Genomic DNA, 22792 nt, shown 5'->3' with positions numbered 1-22792 from the left:
ATATCCGCTTACGGAAGTCCCCTAACCAACTTGTTCCAACCATTTGGTGATCATTATATTTATTGGATTTTATTGTGGGGCAGCTTAAACTATTTAAGGAGTCAAGGCGCCAATTACGCTACAATTTTAGATGGACTTTAGCATCTCTCTCTCCTTTGATTCTTCAATGACAACCTTCTTCCTCTAACTTACGTATTGACATGACCTACCCCACCTTTAACAAAAACTACTAAATCGAAGTCGTCGTCCTCTACAATAACCGCAAATATAACCAAAAATAATAATTAATAAAAAAATATGTTTCTCTTTACTGATATGTAACACTTTTAACACTACTAATGTGTAAATACAGCCTAAAGCTAGCATTACACAAATACATTCACATAACGACCAAATAATGAGGCCATAATGTAACAAATAAAACGCACTTCCCAACCGCTCAGTTCCTCATCTATTATCATCGAAGACCTTGTACCGTACAAAAACTTAATATTTAAACTGTGAGTAACTAAGTGGTTATGCATCACAACAAAAATCCATAACCTAATCTCGGTGCTAAAAAAACAATTCCGTCCTTGATTAACAACGCTCCATTCACTTGGAAGTTTAGATAATATTTATCAAACTTATCAAGATATCGCAACACCTGTCTTGAACTTTTAATCCTCAGTTCTACTATCACAGTGACAATGGAAATCTTCGACCTTCTCTATTACGTAACTTTATTCTTCATACCGATCGCACCGTATTTCATATTTTTTAAACATACCACGAACGGCCGATTTTACACCAACAGGGGTAAGAACCAAATTAATTAAAATTCAAACTAAATTAAAACTAAAAAATTCCAGACTGGCTCTACCTCTTCAAACTACTCGTCGCAACGCCCGCCATCAAAAAATACCAACGGAAATGCAGACAATCGCTCGACGAAGGAACCCGAAAGTCGCTTGAAAACCCCAAAAAAATCAAATCTGACATTGTAAGAACACTAACACGTTTGATACTTCTAGGTCGGGAAACTCCATTCATGCGACTGTTTGATTTTTCAGTACGACGACAACCACTTCATCTACGGTGTGGACCAAAATGGCAACAGTTTGTCGCTACGAATAACCCTCCGGGCCAATCTAGTCGCCGAGGTATTTCTTTGTTTGCGTCTGACAACAGGCGCCATCTACACATTCCCCGGTAAGACAAACAAACCCGACGCCATCTACCAACTACCTCCTCAATTATCACAGGTGAGAAAATCACCCGGCTTTACAGCATATCGAGCTGGCGATGGAAAACCAAAGACTTACACGTCGAAATCCTCGAACCCTTCAAGCGACTCCGCGTCACCTACAACGGTCTTCTAAGCAACGCCACCCACGACGTCGAACACGTTCGATTCAGTTTCATGTAAGATGGCGCCAGTGTTGCCACATTCATTTATTGTTGTTTTGACAGATGGGTGGCCGCCGGCGCTCCCCAGTTCTACCCACAGGACGCCGCTACTGGACTTCTTGCTGACGCTCTAGCCAGACACCCATGGAGGGACGGTAGCTGGATTTCGCTCTTGTAACTACCCCCAGTCGTGTTTTCTCGTGTTTTATTATGTCGTTGCAGAGGTGACGAAAGAGGCTATGAGCAGTTCGGAGCCTTGAAGGGTTTCGTCAAGGGCGACTCGTTCGCGGACGACCTCTTACTAAATTTGCCTTCGTGTCGGACCAGGTATTGGTGCACAGCGGAAAAGTTGGCCATGCAAAGGAGCGTTCATTTGTTTGTGGCGGGGAGAGACGGCGCGCTGATTAGTTTGTGGATTAAAGAGCTGCAGAAGGGGTGCAAAGAGTAACATTTGTTGTTGTTTCGGCGGGAATTTTAAATTGATTCATTTATGGTATTGTAGACTACAATACGGAAACGTCATCATGAACAATGGGAAGGTTTCACCAATCACCAGTTCCGACGTTCGGCTGGAATTTTTGGGACAACAGAGAAGTCTCCCATCTGCCTTTGCAATACACGTCCAAGGTTTGTATTCATAGATTTTCGCGTGCAAATCGTCTTGACTAATCACCATCTTCAGCAAACAAAAAAACCTACAGGACTGTATTTCACCTAAAAACCAAGAAAACCATCACTACTTCCATAGCCAACCCCGACTATCTCGCGCCCGAATTGTCAAACAGCCCGGCCGACTGCGACCTAAACACCCAACAAGCCAAATCATTAGTCGAATTCTGGTACCGCGGCAAGAGCGAAACGCGTGACCAACTACCCCCACCCCTCATAACCGAAAACAAAACCCAACACCTACCCAGCTGCTACGTCACCAATTTCGACGACGACGATGCAAAAATCGTGCGTCTAACCGGAGGAAAGGGATGCTCGTTGGCCCTCTTGACAGCTTTAAAATCCGACGACGTACTTAACTCCGCCCCTCTTTTCGTTTCCACGCCCACTAACACAGTTTTTATAGTTTGTGGTTCCGGGCGGCTTCGTCGTCACCGTTAACGCCTTCAACAAACAACTCGACGTCAACTTCAACATGAAGAAGACTGTAGCGATCCTTGATGATATTTGCTGCGGCCGCACTAGTGGCGACCTCGAACACGCCTGCTCCCTGTGAGTAGCCACGCCCACTTATAATAATCTTCTCACGCCCCCTTTCCAGGACTGTGAAAACCGTCCAATCCGAGGCGATGCTCCCAGAAATCGCGGACGCTATAATCCGCGCGTTGCGTCACGTGCGTAAAGACGACATCATCTCCGAAGAGGCCTGGGCCGTACGGTCGTCGGCCGTCGGTGAGGACTCCGAAGAGTTGTCAGCCGCCGGTCAAAACGAAACCTTTCTCGGGTGCACCACCCCCGACGACGTCATTAAATCAGTCTCCGCCTGCTGGGCGTCTCTTTTCACGTATCAGAGCGTCAAGTACCGCCACCAACACGGCTTACCCATCGCCACTCAGATGGCCGTGGTCGTTCAACGCATGATCCCCGCCGACTGCGCAGGCGTGCTCTTCACGTGCCACCCCTCCACCGGAAGCCCCGCCCAGATCGTGATCACGGCCAATCACGGCCTGGGTGAGAGCGTGGTGTCGGGTCGGAGCGAGCCCGACACCGTCATTCTCGAACGCACATGCGACAACGACGTCACAATCAAGTCCAAGGCGCTGGGGTCGAAAAAAACGATGATCAAGATGGTGGAAGGCGGAGTCGAGGAGGTGGACGGAGTGGAGGAGTTTAGTGTGACGGATAACCAAGCGCTGGAGTTGGGGCGAGTGGGGGTGCTGTTGGAGGAGAAGTTCGGCGGTGCGCGTGATATAGAGTGGGGGTATTTCCAGGGGCGGCTCTTTTTGTTACAAGCGCGGCCAATTACGACGTTGCACACGTGGAGCAATTTTGAGTTGACGCATGAGTACGACGTGGCAACGTTGAGTGAGGATATGGTGTATAGTATTGCTAATACTGGAGAGGTGTTGCCTGGGGCGATTTGCGTCCTTACGTTGTCGACACTGGTCAGATGCCTTGACACGGCAATACAGAGAGGGATCGAGGACAAAGATGACCCCTATGCGTTCAAATGTTTATCCACTTTTCAACACCACTTGTTTATTGACGTCATCAGCGGCGTTCACAGGAGGGTCGAAAAGACGATCACCTTGTCGCAAAAAATTCTCGATTTGGCCATTTTTGGACACCCTATAATTGACGAAAACATCCATTCGTTGGCTCTGGCGCGGTTTGGGGTAACCAGTGGTCGAGAACAACTTCGAGAACTTTTAATTGCGATCAAGATCGCGTGGCGAAATGAAGATAGCGCCAAACTTTCGAAGTACTTGGCGAAAACTATAGACATAAACATTGACAAAGAACGAGACACTCTCAAGGACGTTTACGTCAAAATTAGTGACGTTTTTGACACTGTTGTGCAACTAGTTGATCTTCACTGTTGTACTACAAGAACTTCCATCACTTATCAGATTTTCGCCATGATGGTTTTAGCTGAAGGTCGTCAAGACTTCACCACTGATCACTATAACGACGTCGCCATGTTGTTAGCGTCGTGCGATGAAGTGGTTTCGGCCGAAATCCCCAACACTCTTGCCAACATAACCACAATTTTAGTCAAAAGTAACCAAACGGACGAATTTGTTAAAGTGCCACCACACGAGGGTGAAAAGTGGCTGAAAAACAATTCCCCGGAAGCGAGTGACGCATTAGACAAATTTCTCAAGAACCACGGCCACAGAGGAGTGCGCGAGGTAATTTTTAGTTTTATCAACACCGCAAATTATTTCACAAACTTTTTGTTCTATAGTTTGACATGTACTACAAAACCTGGGGCTTGAACCCCTCCGACGTCATCAAGATGATCCAAACCAACTGCAAAAAACCCACCTCCAGACAAGAAAAAGTCACCAAATCAGTCAACGACGTCATCGCCGCTTTAGTAACCCCCAAGAAATTCCTCACTCGGAAAATCTTAAAGTTCCTAGTAACAAAGAGTAGGCGTGCCGTCGGTTTGCGCGAACAAACCAAATCCGAAACCATCCGATTCGTCAACAAAGTACGAACCGCTTACACATTTCTGGGACACAAAATGGCGCTCGCCGGGCTGATCCCCGACGCCGACCTGATCTACCACTTGACGCACTACGAAATTGGTCAAATCTTGGGAGGCTGTGACCGCAGTCCGGTCCTGATCATCAAGTACCAATAACCACGCACGTGTCCACAGTTTGATTTTGGATTTTTTTAGGGCGCTGAAACGTCAGAAGTTGTATCCGAAGTGGGACCATTTGAAATTTCCCGAAGTGTCCTATGGGGTTCCCCGTCACGAAAGCCGCGATTTTATACCCAGGACTGGAGTGGGAAAGGTTAAGTGTGAAGGGACGCCCGTTTGTGCCGGAGTGGTGCAAGCGAGGGCGTGCGTCATCACGGATTTAAGCGAGATCGACCAATTGCGTGAAGGTTGGTGATTGGACACGCCCTCAAGTACAGTCACACGTAAATTTTTTTCAGGCGATGTGTTAATCACGTATTGCACTGACATAGGGTGGTCACCGTATTTTCCAATGTTGGGAGGGATTGTCACGGAGCTCGGAGGCTTAGTTTCACATGGTAATGACATCAACTTGTTTTATTGTGGCTGTGAGGATGACTTGGGTTGTTGTAGGTGCGGTGATAGCGCGTGAATATGGACTACCGTGTATTGTAGGGGCCAAAGGGGCCACCAAAACGTTCAAAACTGGAGATAACGTAGTTCTTTCTGGAAAAACGGGCACTATAGAATTAATTTAATTGTTCTTGTTTTCGTTGAAAATAATGTTGTACAAGAAAAATAACGGTTTTTATTAAGTGTATTAGTCAATATCACAATTCTATCTAATTTACTATAATTTTAACAAAAATTCTGCCCCTTTGACAGTATTTTCTCTCCTTCTTCCTGTTTCTTACCCCCTGGTAAATACACAGGGGTGAATTCTCTATATGCCAGACAAACCCTCCTTTCTGTGATATCTTCTCTTAAAATTTGGTGTTCCCAGTCATAGCGGGGTGAATTATAAAGAACCAACAAAGATCGGTTGGGCATTGGGATGCGAACAATGGGGTACAATTTACCCTCTTCATAAAATTTAACACGGTACGAATCCCCGCTACAATTCAGCGCCCCCTTATCATCTAAAACAGCAGGATAACTACCAACATGGTCTAAATTATAATAATCACTCTTTTTATTGTAAGTCATTGTTAAAACTGAATCTGATAATAAATTAACGGTGACTATCCGTTCGCCCCAAATCCAACAATCATCAATATGGGGGTCAATAGAAGCCCCTCTTTTTGGATCATATTCCAACGAACACTGCTCCACACAATAAAAATCTTTTAAAATATCAACACTCTTAAACTTCTCTTGTACAAACTTTGAAAATTTAGGAAAGCCATTAAAACTGCCCTCTTTCAATTTATTCTTCTTGAAATTACACTTCGGTCCGAAATTTTGCTTCCGGCGCCCACTCTGCGATAAATCCCATGGTAAACCATCGATTCCAGTCATGAGTTCCTCTTCTTCATGGGTTGTCAGAAAATCGAGTTGGATGTAGACACCTGGATAGTCGATGGGTTCTCCATCGTGGTACGGATGGTTCTTGTAATCGTTGAAGTCCCAACCGGGCCATGCTTTATTACAATGAGGACAATAAACGTAACTTTGGTCTTTCCGAAGCGGAAAATTTTTCACACCAAGACCGTAGTCTTTTTCGCAGATGAGGCAAGTGCGACAGCCTTTACAACCGCACGGACGCGGCTTATCCATAATAACACAAAAAATGATACTTTAAACTGCAATCAATGCGTGAAACAAGTAAAAATGCGTGTGAACATAACCTCAAAATGTCAAATTTTATTTTAGACGCGCGTTAGCTGGACCGGAAACCTAGAAATCATGGGGGAGGGGAAAAATCGAAATGTAATTAAACAGTTTACTAAAAACTAAAAAAATCAACCAAAAAGTGATCGTTGCGATTCTAACACACGAACGTGTAATAGAAATTTTATTGTTGGGATTATTTTCGACGCATCGACGCATGGACTTGAGGCTTTGAAATGTCAACGCCACCATCAGCCACCTAACCTCACAAAACATGAACATCACGTAGCCCCCTTGTTAAACCAGTCCGCAATGAAGCGCCGCATCACCATCAAAGAGTTTCTCCACAAACAAGTACTACTAGTGGGCATTTTAGCGTGCATTTTTGCGGCGGCGGTTCACCCGGAATTCGGCTCTCGACAAGGTTTCCATTCTCGTTTTGCTTTCCCTTTGACACGACGATAATTTTCAGGGCCCCTTTACACCGAATACTCCGTCAAATACGGCGCCGTTTCCCTCATTTTCTTCATCAGCGGTCTTTCCCTGAAAACCGAGCTCATTGAACACACATTCCACCACTACAAGTTGCATTTATTTATTCAGTCTTTCACGTTCATTTTGATACCGACTTTCTCGCATTTGTTTGTTAGGTTTTTACACTTTTTTGGAATAAACTCGTGGGTTTTGAAAGGGTGAGTTTGATTGAACGGAAAAATGATGGTGTTTTAGTTTGGTAACCGTAGCATGTATGCCACCTCCAGTCTCGAGCGCTGTCATCCTTACACGATCGGCGAATGGGAATGAAACGGCTGCGATATTCAACTCGGTGCTTGGTAGCTTCTTGGGGATAATAATAACTCCGTTGTTGCTGTTCTTGGGGGTAAGTAGCCACATTTATTAACTGTGTAATAAAAAAAAATATAGTTAGGGTATACAACGTTGATTCCGTTATTTGGGACAATCATCCAACTTATAACAACTGTACTCATACCGTTGACTCTGGGGCAAGTGCTACGGAAAATCACAGGTCTCAAGAGGCTCCACCCGGCGCTAAATACATTAAGCCAATGCGCCCTCTTATTTGTACTTTACACCACGTTTTGTGACACTTTTAAGACACCTGAACCACATATCGAAGCCCTTGATGTTCTAGCAGCAGTATTTTCAGTAGTTTTAATGCAAATGATTCTAATGGGGCTGAGTTACTCCCTTGCACAATATTACAACAGCGATTTCTCCTCTCAGGACATTATAGCTATCATGTTTTGTTCGACTCATAAATCATTGACACTAGGTAACTAGATTAGTTTTTGAAAATTTGTACTTACGGTTTGATTGCAGGCATTCCTATTTTGCGAATTATGTTCCATGGGTATGCCCATTTAAGCCAGGTTAGTTTACCATTGCTGGTGTACCATCCCACGCAGATTATTCTGGGAGGGATGATGGTGTCACAGTTGAAGGATTGGGTGCACTTGGACCGATCAGGGAATAGACCTCCAGTTTAACATAACCCAATTTTTTGACAAAGCACAACACTAATTTGCCGGTTTTATGTTTTCTGTGATATGAAACTGAGATTTTAAGTAATTTTATTGTTTTTGGAAGTTTGAAAGTGGAATTTGGGTGATTTTTGAAATGGCAGTTGTGACAGACATGGCTGCCCATACCAACCTAAATCTGGTGAACGCGAAATTACACTATACACAACTTGAGTTACAACAATTTAACAAAAATAAATTGTTTGAAAGTCTAAAGTGTGTGTAGGATAGAAGTGGTGTGAATTGCGGTGTTGTTGGATCATTCAAACATGAATAGACTTTATTGCTTCATATTGTTAAAGACGCATAAAAACACTACTCAAATAAATAACTAGATATTTATTTTACAACGATTTCTAACTCTTTGAACGCCCTCGACGTCTTAAAACACCATCTCCTTCTTCTCTTCCTACACGGGCTGTTTCTTGAATCTTATTGTCCAATCCAGTGTTCAAAGTTTGATTTATGTCATCTGATCCATCAGACGAATATTTCTTTTCACGTCTGGTTTCTTTAACATCCTTTTCTTCTTTACACTGTTCTGTGGGGTTATCGATGATGATAATAATTTTCTTATCATGGACGCTGTGCGAAATTTTGCGAGTTCCTTTGCTGTGGCTGAAACGGTGACAACATCCTACAGCATATTTTAAGTCTATACTGAAAGTGTCTTCAGTTTGATCACTAAAAAATAACGTGATTGTGAAAGGGCAGTGGCTAGCAGGAGAGAATAGATCTTGTTGTCGTTCTATGGATGCTTTCGCCAGTATAGATATTTTGTCTAAGTTACGGTCTGGTCGGTTTGGAGAGTCCTGAAAGTCGAACTTGTCCATGTCGAACACCGAAGTCTTGACGATGTCGGTGTTTGTGTTATTGACGATTTTGATTGTTGAAGTGGTTGTACCCATACTTTGAAGATAACTGAAACGGTAGAAACTTTGGTTAAAAAAAAAAAACAAAAAATCTGTTGAGAATTTAAGTTTTTCAACCATCAAGTTTTTGAAACGGATGACGATTTAAACGTCAAAATGTGCAGAATGTCAAAACAATCGCTTTTGGGGCGGGTTAATAAATCACAAGTATAGAAAAGCAACAATAAATTTATTATCGCTGAGTACTGGTTTTCAATAATGTACATAACTTGAATTTAAATACATCTTTGAATGACAACTGCTTGGTCTCCTGTAAATTGAACAACTTCCTGTGTTTGGTTATTAATTGTAAGCCCACTGACTTTATCCTGTAACTTTTGCACACAATTTAAATCATTAACAGCAACTGCAACTTCCTCGATACGTTCGTCGACAACTTGCACAGATTCGCAAAAATATTCCTCCCTTTGTCCGACACCCTCCACGAAATCTTCTCGTGCTTCTCTGTATTTACCCAAAGCTTCATTCAACGCTGTTTTACGTCGTCCTTTTTCAAGAATGGCAGCCCCATTTTCAAATTCGACACCCTCGTTGAAATTCTTGTTTCCATTAATCTTCAACTTCACGAGGTTCAGCTTATCTTGACCCTCTTTGCCTTGAACCAACGCAAATACAGTCATTGCTTTATCAAATTTGCTTTGTGCTTCTTCGGACTGCATCATTTTCTCCAGATTCACGCCTTCTGCAAATAAAGTGTCTCCATACAAGCTATAAACACGACTTTCTTCGTTTTTAATAATGTCGATTGTGTCAGTTTGATTTGCCAACGTTTTGGCACGGTTAAGACATTCAAGAGCCAATTGGTACGAGCGTTGTTTTTTAGCTTGCGTCACTAGATTTTTAGCTTCTTCGTTCTGCATTGTTTTTACAGCGTTTTCGATAGCATGAGTGCTTTCTTGAATTTGTTCGTTCACTATTGCTACAGAATCAGCAAAATACTCTTTTTTGTAGTGTTCACCCTCCACATACTGTGTCTTGGCTTCTTCAAACCGAGTCAAAGCTGCATTGTACTTATCCACAACCATTTGATATTGTTCACTCTTCACCATTTCAACAGCACTCTTTTTTAGCTCAATAGCTTCAGCAAAAATTCCGTTTGCACTGATTTTCAACTCGCATAAACGCAACTTTTGTTGAATTTCGTTACTCAAGCCTATGTTTTGTGCAAACCAGGACTTCACTTTTGTAAATAAAGCCGGTTCATTTTCATCCAAGGTCATAACTTTTTGGAACGAACTCTTTGCTTTTTCAAATTTGTCTTGTGCTCTTTCCAGGTGTCCCTCTTTTTCCCAAAGCAAACCTTCTTCCAACATCGTGTTTCCACACAAATTAAGAACGTGCCTTTCTTCGCTTTTGATACATTCAATTGCTTCAGACTGGTTGGCAAAAGCTTTAGCACGATCGAGATTTTCAAGAGCGAATTCGAAAAAGTGTTGTTTTGCTGCTTCTTTAGCTTTCTGTATTAGTACTTTGCTTTTGGTGTTTTCAATCGCAAGAGTGATTTGCTCGATTTGTTTGGTAATAGCTTTGGTTGAAAAATGTTGACAGAGTCCAGTATTCTCCACTTCTCTAGCTTCTTCGTGTTTATTTAAAGCGTCGTCAAATTTATGAAGAGCTAGAAAATATTCTTCCTTTTTGATCAACTGAAGTGCTTCATCTTTCAGTTTGGACGCTTGAGTCAAAGATCTGTTTCTATCGATCATCGTTTCGATCAGATACAACTGTCGTTGAAACTCTTCACCAGCTCGTTGAAACATCGATTTTGCTTCTACGAATTTTGTATGTGCCTTTTCGAAGTGTCCTTCTTCCTCCAAGCTAACACCTTCTTTAAACAATGCTTCTCCATACAAGTTACAAACTTGACTTTCTTCGTTGTTAATTTCGATTGTATTAGCTTGATTTGCCAAGATTCTAGCGCGTTCAAGACATTTAAAAGCAAAATCGTATTTACGTTGCTCTTTAGCTTCTCTAGCGTCTCCCATCAACTGCTCGAATTCTTCACTTCTTTTTCGCTCATAAGTGCTTTCCATAGCAGCAGTAATTTGCACGATTTGAGCATCGATTACAGTCAAAGAATTCGAGAAATATTCTTTTCGATACTTGGCACCTTCCGCGAATTTTTTTTTAGCTTCTTGATATTTACCCAAAGCTGCGGCATATTTATTCAGAGCCATTTGATAATTTCTAGTTCTAATCATATCAACGGCTTGGTTTTTTAACTTCGCCGCTTGAAAGAAGCTGTTATTTCCGCTGATCTTCAGCTCGGAGATGTGCAAATTTTGTTGAGGCTTGTTTTGAAACAACCCGACTTTTCCTTGGACCCAAGACATAGTTCTGTGAAAGAGACTTTCCGTCTCTTGTCCAAATATGTCCAAGTTGACAGCTTGTTGAAAACAAGACTTTGCTTCATCGAATTTTCTTTGTGCCCTCTTTGATGATCCGTCGTTCTCCAAGCGCATACCTTCTTGGAATAAAGTTTCTCCGAGTAGACAATAGACTTGACATTCTTCGTTCTTAATGGTTTTAATTGCATCACTTTGGTTCGTCAGTATTTTAGCACGGTTAAGATATTCGAGGCTATGATAATACCGATGTTCATTGGTTGCTGTTTTTGCTAATATTATCAATTCTGTAGCTTCTTGGTTCCGTTTCCGTTCTTTGGTGTTTGTTGTTGCACCATCAATTTCTTCGATCTGCTGCTCTACACGTTTCACAGAATCAGAAAAATATTCTTCTCTTAATCTGGAGCCTTCCACGTATGTTCTTCTAGCTTCTTTATATTTGTGCAAAGCTACTTCGTATTTATTCAAGGCCGTTCCATATTCTTCGTTGTCGACCATCTCAAAAGCTTCATCTTTTAGTTTCATAGCCTCACTGACACTTCTGTTTCCACTTATCTTCAACTCGGAAAGATGAATCTTCTGCTGTGTCTCTCCACTATACACCAATTTCAACGATCGTTGGAAGAACGACATTGCTTTTGAAAATTTACCTTCCGCTGCTTGTAAGTTTTCTGCTCTTTCCATAGTTAAACCTGCTGCGAAAATACTGTCTCCATACGAACTGCAAACTTTACTTTCCTCACTCCTGATATTCCTAAATATATCAGCTCTAGTTGCTAAATTCTTGGCGCGATTAATATGATCAAGAGATCGATCATACAATCGTTGTCTCATCGCCTCTCTAGCTTTCCTCAACAATTCCTCAGCTTCTTCGTTCTTGTTTTGTTCGGCAGTGTTTTCGATCGTTACAATGATCTTCTTATTGTCGAGTCTATATGCCATTTTGTGTGATCTTTGGCTGTGGTTGAATCGCGCGCAACATCCCACAGCATATTTTAGATCTATGCGGAAAGTGTCTTCGGATTTGTCTTTGAAAGTTAACGTGACAGTCACAGGGCAATGGCTTGCAGGTGAGTAGAGGTCTACGATGCATTCTACTGATCGTTTGGCATTTATGGATAAGCCGTTTAGTTTGTTGCTTGGATGATTCCTTTTCACAAAATCGAAGCTATCTAAGCCGGATACAGAAGTGGTGACGATGTCGGTGCTCGTGTCGTTGACGATTTTGATGGTTGAGGATGTGATCCCCATTTTTGTGTAAACTGGAAGGAAAAAAAAGATGAATTCAAGGACTCTAGTGTAAAGTTATTGTTGTTGACAAAGTGTGAAAAGGGCGTCTACACATATCATGTAATTTTCGTCGTAGACGATTCTACTTGCAAATACAACCTGTGGACCACAATTACACTTTTGGCACCATGTAGAGATACAGCGCGTAAAACGGCAGGCAAAAGAAAACAAGAAGTTTTAAAAATGTAAATATATTATTCATATTGACAAAACTGAATTACAACAGTAAAACTTGTTGTCAAAAATACTGCTAAAAGCAAACTACAAAAAACAGATCTACGACAAGCTAAGTAAATGAGAGTCTTTACAATACTTCCTGCGACCATAAATTCTACAATAACTCTCACTTTAACGTTGAATAAAGATATTTTGCAACTTGGATTCAACTTCCTCCTTTTCACCCTCCACTGTCTCTTTTATTCTGTTGTCCATTCTGAGTCCACTAATTTGACCTTGCATTATCTGTACACCAATAATATCATTCACAGCAACTTCGACTCTCTCGATTTGTTCATCCACGATTTTGACGGAATCTGCAAAATATTCTTCCTTGTGTCTGGCACCTTCCCCGTAGTCTTCCTTAGCTTCATCATATTTACCCAAAGCTGCGTGGTATTTATTCAAAGCTTCTTTATATTGTTCTTGTTCTTGAAATGAAGAAGCTTCGTTGTCTAACTTCACAGCTTTGTTAAACTTGCTATTTCCGCTGATCTTCAATTCGACAAGACGTAGCTTGTTCTTTGTTTCGTCACAATCAACCAATTTCATCCCCCGTTTTAACAAGGATTTCGCTTTACTAAAGTTCATTTTTGCTTGATCCGCATTTCCCTCCTCCAAATTCAGGCCTTTCTCAAACAACGTTGTTCCATACACGCTACAAATCTGACTCTTTTGAGTTTTAATACTGTTGAGTGTATCCGGTTGATTTGCTAAAATTTCGGCTCCCTCAAGATGTTGAAGTGCCAAATGATACAACCGCTGCTTCATTGCTTCTTCAGCTGTCTTCATCAACGCTTTAGCTTCTTCATTGTGTTGTTGTTTTCCAGTGTTGTCAATAGCGGCTTCTACTTGATCTATTTGTTGGTTGACAATGTTTATGGAATTAGAGAAGTACTCTTGTCGACACCTGGCACCTTTTAAATACTTGTCTCTAACTTCTTTGTATGTGCTGAGGGCAGCGAGGTAAATATTCAAAGCCTTTTCGTATTGTTTGTTCTCGCTCATTTCCAAAGCTTTATTTTCCAACTCCAAAGCTTGGCTTAAGCCCTTATTGCCACCAATTTTCAACTCGACTAGACGCAACTTCTGCAGAGTTTCTCTACTGCTTACCAGTCTCAAAGATCGTCGAAGCAAGGACTCTGCAATGTCAAATTTGTTTTGGGCCATTTCTGAGTGTTCTCTTTGTTCGCACTGCAAACCTTCTTCAAACACTGTTTCCGCATATAAACTGCAAACCCGACTCTCCTCTTTTTTAATATCATCGAGTGTATCGAATCGACCGGTTAAGGTTTTAGCATGATCAAGATAGTCAAGAGCAACATCATACAACTGTTGCAATGTTGCTGTCTTAGCTTCCTGTAGCAATTCTTTGGCTTCTTCATTTTGTTTTTTTTCCCTAGTGTTTTTTATAGAAACGTTTACGTGTTCGATTCTTTCCTCCACAGCGTCCACAGAGTCAACAAAAAGTGCATATCTACATGTTTTTCCTTCCTCAAATTTTCTTTTAGCTTCTTCGTATGTGCGCAAAGCTGCTTCGTATTTATCCAACGCCGTTTCATATTCTTCGTTCCCGACCATCTCAGAAGGTTCATTTTCTAGTTTCATTGCCTCTTTGACACTTCTGTTTCCACTTATCTTCAATTCGGAAAGACGTGTCTTCTCCTGTGCCTCTTGATTCCACACCAACTCTAATGATCGCTGGAAGAAGGACTTCGCTCTAGAAAATTTATTTTGTGCTGCTTCTAAGTGTACTCTTTCCATCGATAAACCCTTTTCGAACATACTATCCCCAAACGAACTATATACTTCACTTTCTTCACACCTGATCTCCTTAATTGTATCAGCTTGTCTTGCTAAATTCTTGGCGCGATTAAGATGATCAATAGATCGGTCATACAACCGTTGCCTCATCGCCTCTCTCGCCTTCCTCAACAACTCTTCAGCTTCTTCATTCTTCTTCTGTTCCGCAGTGTTTTCAATCGTTATAATGATCTTGTTGTTGCCAACTGTGCGAGAAATTTTGTGTGATCGTGTGGTGTGGTCGAAAATATAGGGGGATGGACAAAAACATCTGAGATCTATGCGAACAGTATCTTCGGTTTTGTCTTTGAAAAGTAAGGTGATCGTCGCAGGACAATGATTTGCTCTGAGGTCCACTAAGCGTTCTACTGATCTTTTTGCATTTATGGATAGACCGCGTAATTGGCTCCTTGGATGATTAGTCTGCACAAAGTGGTCATCATTTAAGTCGGATACGGAAGTGTCGACGATGTCGGTGCTTGTGTCGTTGACGATTTTGAGGGTTGAGGGTGTGGTACCCATTTTCTTGTGGAAACTGGAAGGATACAAACGGTATAAACGTTAACTTCAGAATGTCACTGCTACGTTATTTTTGTTATGACAGTTAATTTTGCGACAGATGCTTGAAGAAGCCGTTAACTAAAGATGTGAGGCATTCTGGTAAAAAATAAAACCTGAGGATGGATCATATTTACACGTTTCCCACCACAGCGAGGTTTTGCCTATTGGGAACAAAAAAACTAGAAATTTTAAAAGCGTAAACATTTCATATAATATAATCTGGATTACAGTAAAAGTTTTCATCAAAAATGTTATCAAAAGCAAAATACAAAAAAAAGCGAAACATTTTGTTGGTGAAACCACATACGCCAAGATGTTTGCAACCACTGCATTAATATCGACCATTACAGCCGTTCGAAGTTTGCTTTCTAGCGATGAATTTTGCTCCAAGAAGTTTTTCAGGGCTTGGATGATCATCTTTACCATTTGGTCTAAACCGAGATACAAATTTCTCTGATCACTATGTCCACGGTTGTGGTCAGAGTAGCGTTAATGTCAGTAAAGTTGTCTACTTCTCCAAAAACGGCAGATTTGAAGTGTGATAGTTGTTGGTAGACGTTTTCTAACACAGGAGATACTTTCATTACCACATTAAACTCGACTTCGACGATCATTTCGCCAACATCGTTATTACAACTCCCTCCTTTCAAGCCATAATCAAGTTGGGCCGCAAAATTGTTGACGTAGTTGAAGATGTCATTCAAGTCAAGTGTAAGTTGAAGACTGGAAGACACCAACACGAGCATCGATTTGCCCATTTCCTCTTCCAGCAAATTTAGACATTGTGGCACGAGTTTCCTAAATGGTCTTTCGATTAACCCTTTCTTCAGAAGCTTTCTAACAGCTTCCACTATGAATTTTCTGTTCGTAGTTTCAAGTTTGAGCATCAACGATTTACGCTTCTTGATGGAAATGTTCAAATGCTGCTTAAACTCCTCTAAAATCCTATACGAAATTTTCTTCCACAAAAACTTCTTCGTTATATCTAACAGTTCTGGTAGACTTTTCAAGCTCTTGTTTTTCTGTCGAGCAAAGTTAGTGCCGCTATTTAAAACTTCTTTTATTAGAGGTCCAACGAATTTCGATATTGCCATACAAACGTCGAAAATTATATCTTCCACGTAGTTATCTTCATTTCCAAGATGGAGACGAGCTTCAAGATCAAACACAAACTTGTCAACGTACAAAATAAAATGCGTAAAGTCGAGGCCCGCTCGAATTGCGGTAAATAACATTCGGAAGTCGTGTGTACCATTTTGCAGGCTTTGACAAAGTTGCTGAAGGAACGCCAAAATCTTGTTTCTTTCGGTGTTCATTACAATATTCACAATTGCTACGATTTCGTCGGACGGATTTGTGCGCAACTTATGCTTCAAAGATTCGTTAGCATTTAACTTTTTTCTCAAAGAATGCTCGGAAAATTTCACCAGTTCGTTGGCAAGCGATTCTTCAATTTACGTTATCAAAATGTTTTTAATTTTCTCCGTATCTATTGGCGTATCGTCAAAGTTGGTAAAATTATCTTCTTGTACAACATCGATGATATTTTTAGTGTTTTCGTAAATCTTCTTCAGCAGAGGCGTGACGATTTTCATGAGTTCGGACTCGATTTCGTCGATAATGGTGTCAACGTCGTTGTTATGTGAGCCACCAGTGAGGGCATTTTCGAGAGCATGGGCAAAAGTGTCTTGATAATTTCTTAAGTCGTTCAAGTGGATACTGATGTCAAAACTCAAGCTCAGGATTGCAACACCAGACTTACCGAATTCTTTCTGGAAAGAGACTAATACTTCCGGAACAAGCTTTGTCAGAAGTCTTTCAAACAAACTTTTCTTCAAAACATCGTTGAATTCTTTTTTGATAACATTGTAGCAAGATGTACGAAGTTTTTCCATTAATATTCCACGTTTTCTTATAGATCTGCGAAGATTTCTTTTGAATGCTTCGATTGATTATCTTCGGTTGGAGCAAATTCCAGACAAGATTGATTATTCTGGAAAATTTATCAGAAGTGCTCACAGTCACACCTGTATTGTTGCGTTGGAAAAACAGCTGTTCCAGAGAGGTTCGATTGATTTCATTAGTTTTGAACAAATGTCTTCAATAATTTCATCAGTATTGTTGTTTTCGTTTCCACTTAAAAATTGTTTCTAGACTTCCACTCAGTAGCTTTGTTTTTGACATACCTTCGAGTGTTTCGTACAGTTCGTAGAATAACTGTGGAATCTTAACGGTGCCATTGCTTAGAATTTCGATTACTGTAGTATTAATTTCGTCTAAAGGCGTTGTTCGAAGCTTCTCCACCAAACTCGGCAATTTCTTACACCCAGAAATGAGCATCTTCGTTACAAGTTCGAAAAACTTTCCTCGAAATTCATACATTAAAACATCGACCATCCTCGCGGCAATGGTGGGCAAATTGTCGACAATCTCTTCAATACGAAAATTGTCCATACTCCGAACCGCGGAAACTAAGTCTATGGTCCCTGCGATGACTTTCTCCAGCAAAGGCAAAAGAAAATCCACCATCTTTGATGAAATCATTTCAATAATATTTGCGACTTTGTTGTCGTAACAGCCACCTCTGAGAGCTGCTTCCAAATCTGCTGCAAACTTGCTACTTCATTTAACAAACTTGTAGGTACAGATGGTGACACTAAATCCAGAACTAACAATCCGACCTACATGCACAATTTCCAACGACTTTAAAACGGCAAACGCGATCTGGAACTGTGCAATTCCATGGTCCCTTTGCAACTGATCGAGCACAGCAAAGATTGCTGCTTGCTCTGTCGTCCAAAGCTTCTCCATCAACTCTGAACGGCCCCTAATTGACTCCTTCAAGGCTCTCTTCATCTCGAATCGGAGTTTGTCGAGGATTTTTGCCGACATTTGCTCCATCACGAAATTTTCCGCAGCCGAAATGATCAGTTCCTTATTGAAACGCAGTTTTCTTGCGGTAGAAACGAGCTTCTTGACGTTGTTATAGCACTCTTTCAAGAAAGGGATAATGTTAGCACCACACTTCTTCGATAATTTAGTCTACGTTGTTGTTTGCAGTTCCACCATGATTTAGCAGCTTCTCAAGGCTCGGAGCAAAGTTGTCAGCGTAGTTCAGGAAAATTTGCAAATTGGTGTTTCCACGGCTGAAGATAACATTTGGTTGAAAGGCACAACATCAAACTTTTCTGATAATTTTGAGTTAATAATACCTACTACAGTCTTAAACTCGATGGACCATGTACACAGAAACTTCAAACAGATTTAGAATTTTTTTTATTAAAGCTTGAATGAACGTGGACATCGTCATTCAAATGTCGAAAATGAGTAAGTCAAATATACACTTTATTACAATACATTACAATAAATTCTACAATACGTTAACACTTTAACGTTGAATAAATGTCTTTTGCAACTTAGATTCAACTTCCTCCTTATCATCTTTTACTGTTTCACTTGTTTTGTTATGGATTCGAAGTCCACTGATTTGATCTTGTAACATCTGCACACTATTTATTTCATTTACGGTAACTTCAACTCTCTCAATCTGTTCATCCACGATTTTCACGGAGTCTGCAAAATATTCTTCCTCGTGTTTGGCACCTTCCACGTAGTCTTCTTTAGCTTCTTTATATTTACCCAAAGCGGCGTCGTATTGATCTAAAGCCTCCTTATACTGTTCATCATCTTGACATAAGGAAGCTTCGTTGTCAAACTCCACAGCTTTGTTAAATTTCTTATCTCCACTGATCTTCAATTCGACAAGACGTAGCTTCTTCTTTGTTTCTTCACAATCAATCAATTTCATCCCCCGCTGTAACACGGATTTCGCCTTATGAAATCTTATTTTTGCTTGTTCCACATTTCCTTCTTTCTCCGAATCCAGACCTTCCTCGAACAACATTGTCCCATACAAACGACAAACCTTACTTTCTTCTTTTCTTATACTGGTAATCGTATGAGTTTGATTTGCCGATACTTTAGCTTGACTCAGATGTTTGAGAGCGACGTCATAGAAATTTTGACTTCTTGCTGTTTTAGCTTTTTGTATAAGTTCTTTGGCGTTTGCATCCCGCATCTGTGCTTCAGTGTTTCTAATGGTAATTGTAATTTGTTTAATTTGCTTATTTATCAGTTCTACAGAATTAGAGAAATATTCTTTTCGCCAACCGGCACCTTCCATATATTTTTCTTTAGCTCCTTTACATTTAGCTAAAGCTAAAACATACTTATCCAACGCAGAGTCATAATCTTCCTTTTTAACCATTTCAGCACCTTCGTCTTTTAATGTGACAGCTTCGGCGAAACTTCTGATTCCGCCAAGCTTCAAATCGATGAGTTGCAAATTCTGCTGAAGCTCTTTATTGCTCACCAATTTCGCTGCTCTTTGAAAAAAAGTTTTTGCTCTTTTAAATTTACTTTGTGCTCGTTCTGAGTGTCCTTCCGTCTCTAACTTCAAACCCTCTTCAAACACCGATATACCATACAAGTTACAAACTTTACTTTCTTCATTTTTGATCGTCGTAAGTGTATCCGGTTGATTTGCTAAACTTTTAGCACCCTTAAGATGTTCAAGCGCAAAGTCATACAACTGTTGCTTCGTCGCTTTTTTAGCTTCCTTTATCAATGCTTTCGCTTCTTCATTGTGTTGTTGTTTTGTAGTGTTTTCGATTGCGGCTTCTACTTGTTCGATTTTTTTATTTACAGCACTTAAGGAATTGGAGAAATAGCTTTTGCGATTTTTGGCACCTTCCAAATACTTGTTTCTAACCTCTTGGTATATGGTGAGAGCCGCATGATACTTATTCAACGCCAATTCATATTCTTTGTCGTTGCTCATCACCACAGCTTGATTTTCTAACGTTACACCTTGGCTTAAACCCTTACAGCCATTAATTTTCAACTCGACCAGACGCAACTTCTGTCGAGTTTCACTACTGTTCACCAACCTCAGCGATCGTCGAAACAAAGATTCTGCTTTGGCAAATTTACTTTCCGCCATTTCTGAATGTTCTTTCTGTTCCCAGTCCAAACCTTCTTCGAACAGCGTCACCCCGTACAAACTAAAAATCCGACTTTCCTCGTTCTTAATGTTCTCAAGTGTATCCGACTGATTTGCTAATCTTTTGGCACCCTCAAGGTGTTGAAGCGCTAAATTGTATAATCGTTGCTTCATTGCTTCTTTGACTTTCTTCATCAATGCTTTAGCTTGTTCATTCTGTTGCTGTTGTGTAGTCTTTTTGATAGTGGCCTCTATTTGTTTAATCTGTTCGTTTACGATGTTTATGGAATTAGAGAAGTACTGTTGTCGATACCTAGCACCTTCTAAATATTTTTCTTTAACTTCTTTGTACATGGTGAGGCTAGCAAGGTAAACATTCAAAGCCTTTTCATATTGTTTGTTCTCGCTCATCTCCCAGGCTTGATTTTGTAACTCCATTGCTTGCCTCAAACCCTTATTACCATTAATTTTCAATTCGACCAAACGCAACTTCTGTCGAGTTTCTCTACTGTTTTCCAATCTCAATGATCGTCGAAGCAAGGACTCTGCTCTGTCAAATTTTTGTTGGGCCATTTCTGAGTGTTCTCTTTGTTCGTAATGCAAACCTTCTTCAAACATTGTCTCCCCATATAAACTACAAACTCGGCTTTCCTCATTTTTAATATCGTCTTTTGTATGGGATCGAACTGCCAAGGTTTTAGCACGATCAAGACAGTCAAGAGCAAAATCGTACAAATGTTGCGACTTTGCTCTCTTAGCTTCCCGCAACAATTCTTTGGCTTCTTCATTTTGTTTCTCTTCTCTAGTGCGTTCTATAAAACCGTCAACTTGTTCGATTCGTTCTTCTATAGCTTCAACAGAATCTGAAAAATATACATAACTATATCTTCCACCTTCCTCAAATTTTCTTTTAGCTTCTTTATATTTGCGCAACGCTGCCTCGTACTTGTCCAACGCTGTTTCATATTCTTCGTTCGCAATCATCACAAAAGCTTCATTTTCTAGTTCCGTAGCCGTATTGGTACATCTGTTTCCACTTATCTTCAATTCGGAAAGACGTATTTTCGCCTGTGTCTCTCCACTATACACCAACTCCAACGATCGTTGGAAGAAAGACTTCGCCCTCGAAAATTTACCCTCTGCTGCTTGGAAGCGTTCTGTTCTTTCCATAAATAAACCTTCTTCGAACATACTGTCTCCATACGAACTATAAACCTCACTTTCTTCACTCCTGATTTCCCTAACTATATCAGCTTTACTTGCTAAATTCTTAGCGTGACTAAGATGGTCAAGAGCTTGGTCATACAACCGCCGCCTCATCGCCTGTCTAGCTCCCCTCAATGACTCTTCAGCTTCTTCGTTCTTGTTTTGTTCGGCAGTATTTTCGATCGTAACAATGATCTTCTTATTGTCAAGTCTGTATGACATTTTGTGTGATCTTCTGCTATGGTCGAATCGTGCGCAACATCCCTCAGCATATTTTAGATCTATGCGGAAAGTGTCTTCGGATTTGTCTTTGAAAGTTAACGTGACAGTCACAGGACAATGGCTTGCAGGTGTGTAGAGGTCTACGATACGTTCAACTGATCCTTTGGCATTTATGGATAAGCCGTTTAGTTTGTTGCTTGGATGATTTGTGTCCACAAAGTCGAAACTGTCTAAGCCGGATACAGAAGTGTTGACGATGTCGGTGCTGGTGTCGTTGACGATTTTGATGGTCGAGGACGTGGTGCCCATTTTTGTGGAAACTGGAAGGATAAAAACTTTGTGAACGTTAATTCTAGAGCTCCACTTCGAAGTTGTTATTGTTAAGATTTAGTTTTTAAACTTCCTCTAGAAATGTCAAATGCTTATAGTTGCAGAGGAAGATGTACAGAATCTTGTTTAAAAACAAAACATGCGGACCACCATTACACTTTTGGCACTATACCAACATGCTGCCTCTAAAAAAAAGGCAAAAATCTCAGGAAACACGAATTTTGTATACTAAAATAGAATTAGTCTAAAATTATTTAGATAGAACTTCCCTCAAACTTGAAGTTAAACGATTAAGTTGAAAAAAAAGTTGGCAAACCCCAAGCCCGCAGAGCTCAGAAGGCTCAATTTCAACGCATTAATCATTACCTACTTGTTTCGCATATGCGCGGGGATATCGGTTACGTGAAACACGTAGCAAATATTGTGCAGATTTCAAGACGGATTCATAAATCACAAGTACAGGACCATGCTATTTTTGTAAATTTAATAGTCTTTACCAAGCAAAATGTTGACGTGACGTCGTTCAAAGTGCTGCTGAGGATATTCCATTGCTTACGCTTCTCAAGTAACAAATTTTAAAATTGGAAGAACATTTAAAATTTGCAAAGCTGAATTACAGTAAAAGTTCTTATCAAAAATACATCATCTAAGAAGGAAGGCAAGAACAAAATAAGAATTTAATATTGGCAAAACCGGATTACAACAATAAAGTTTTTATCAAAAATATATACTATTAAAGAAAAATTCAGAAAACAGATCTACGACAAGCTAAGTTGGTGAGATTTATTACAATACTTCCTGCTACCATAAATTCTACAATAGCTCTCACTTTAACGTTGAATAAATATATTTTGTAACTTAGATTAAGCTTCTTTCTTTTCACCTTCCACTGTCTCTTTTATTCTGTTATCTACTCTGAGTTCACTAATTTGATCTTGTATTATCTCTGTACTATTAATACCATTCACAGCATCTTCAACTCTCTC

General features: G+C 40.5%; 5 protein-coding genes across 5 annotated transcripts in view; 2 read left to right on the top strand and 3 right to left on the bottom strand.

Moving 5' to 3' along the window:
• Positions 1–415: 415 nt before the first annotated feature.
• LOC135142670 (uncharacterized) lies at positions 416–5377 on the top strand. The gene is made up of 14 exons (XM_064074415.1): positions 416–798; positions 852–982; positions 1053–1191; positions 1245–1404; positions 1453–1563; positions 1612–1833; positions 1892–2016; positions 2072–2409; positions 2465–2610; positions 2660–4250; positions 4307–4698; positions 4748–4959; positions 5011–5109; positions 5165–5377. Exons 1-14 carry the CDS (start codon positions 690–692, stop codon positions 5287–5289), a joined length of 3900 nt encoding a protein of 1299 aa, XP_063930485.1. The 5' UTR covers positions 416–689; the 3' UTR covers positions 5290–5377.
• Positions 5317–6424, bottom strand: LOC135142678 (alpha-ketoglutarate-dependent dioxygenase alkB homolog 4). The gene has a single exon (XM_064074428.1). The coding sequence runs from the start codon at positions 6305–6307 to the stop codon at positions 5390–5392; it is 918 nt and encodes a 305-aa protein (XP_063930498.1). The 5' UTR covers positions 6308–6424; the 3' UTR covers positions 5317–5389.
• Positions 6425–6673: 249 nt separating this feature from the next.
• LOC135142677 (sodium/bile acid cotransporter 7-B-like) lies at positions 6674–8252 on the top strand. The gene is made up of 5 exons (XM_064074427.1): positions 6674–6785; positions 6834–7053; positions 7091–7241; positions 7286–7655; positions 7703–8252. Exons 1-5 carry the CDS (start codon positions 6674–6676, stop codon positions 7867–7869), a joined length of 1020 nt encoding a protein of 339 aa, XP_063930497.1. The 3' UTR covers positions 7870–8252.
• Positions 8253–8984: 732 nt separating this feature from the next.
• The window catches only part of LOC135142671 (uncharacterized), a 30510-nt gene continuing 16702 nt past the window's right edge, over positions 8985–22792 (bottom strand). The window contains exon 2 of the mRNA XM_064074416.1: positions 8985–12438. Within this exon, the coding sequence (XP_063930486.1) occupies positions 9050–12427 (3378 nt within the window). The 5' untranslated portion in view covers positions 12428–12438 and the 3' untranslated portion in view covers positions 8985–9049. The remainder of the gene's footprint in view (positions 12439–22792) is intronic.
• LOC135142675 (uncharacterized) lies at positions 12642–15472 on the bottom strand. The gene is made up of 2 exons (XM_064074424.1): positions 15354–15472; positions 12642–15020 (listed from the first exon to the last, which is right to left on the bottom strand). The coding sequence occupies exons 1-2, from the start codon at positions 15470–15472 to the stop codon at positions 12815–12817; spliced, it is 2325 nt and encodes a 774-aa protein (XP_063930494.1). The 3' UTR covers positions 12642–12814.

Source organism: Zophobas morio, unplaced genomic scaffold (genome assembly GCF_036711695.1).
Source record: "Zophobas morio isolate AGI-343-1 ecotype UQ-CSIRO unplaced genomic scaffold, CSIRO_AGI_Zmor_V1 ptg000049l, whole genome shotgun sequence".
Classification (NCBI taxonomy): domain Eukaryota; kingdom Metazoa; phylum Arthropoda; class Insecta; order Coleoptera; family Tenebrionidae; genus Zophobas; species Zophobas morio.
The sequence above is the reverse complement of the archived record's forward strand: the minus strand, read 5'-3'. Positions and strand labels throughout refer to the sequence as shown.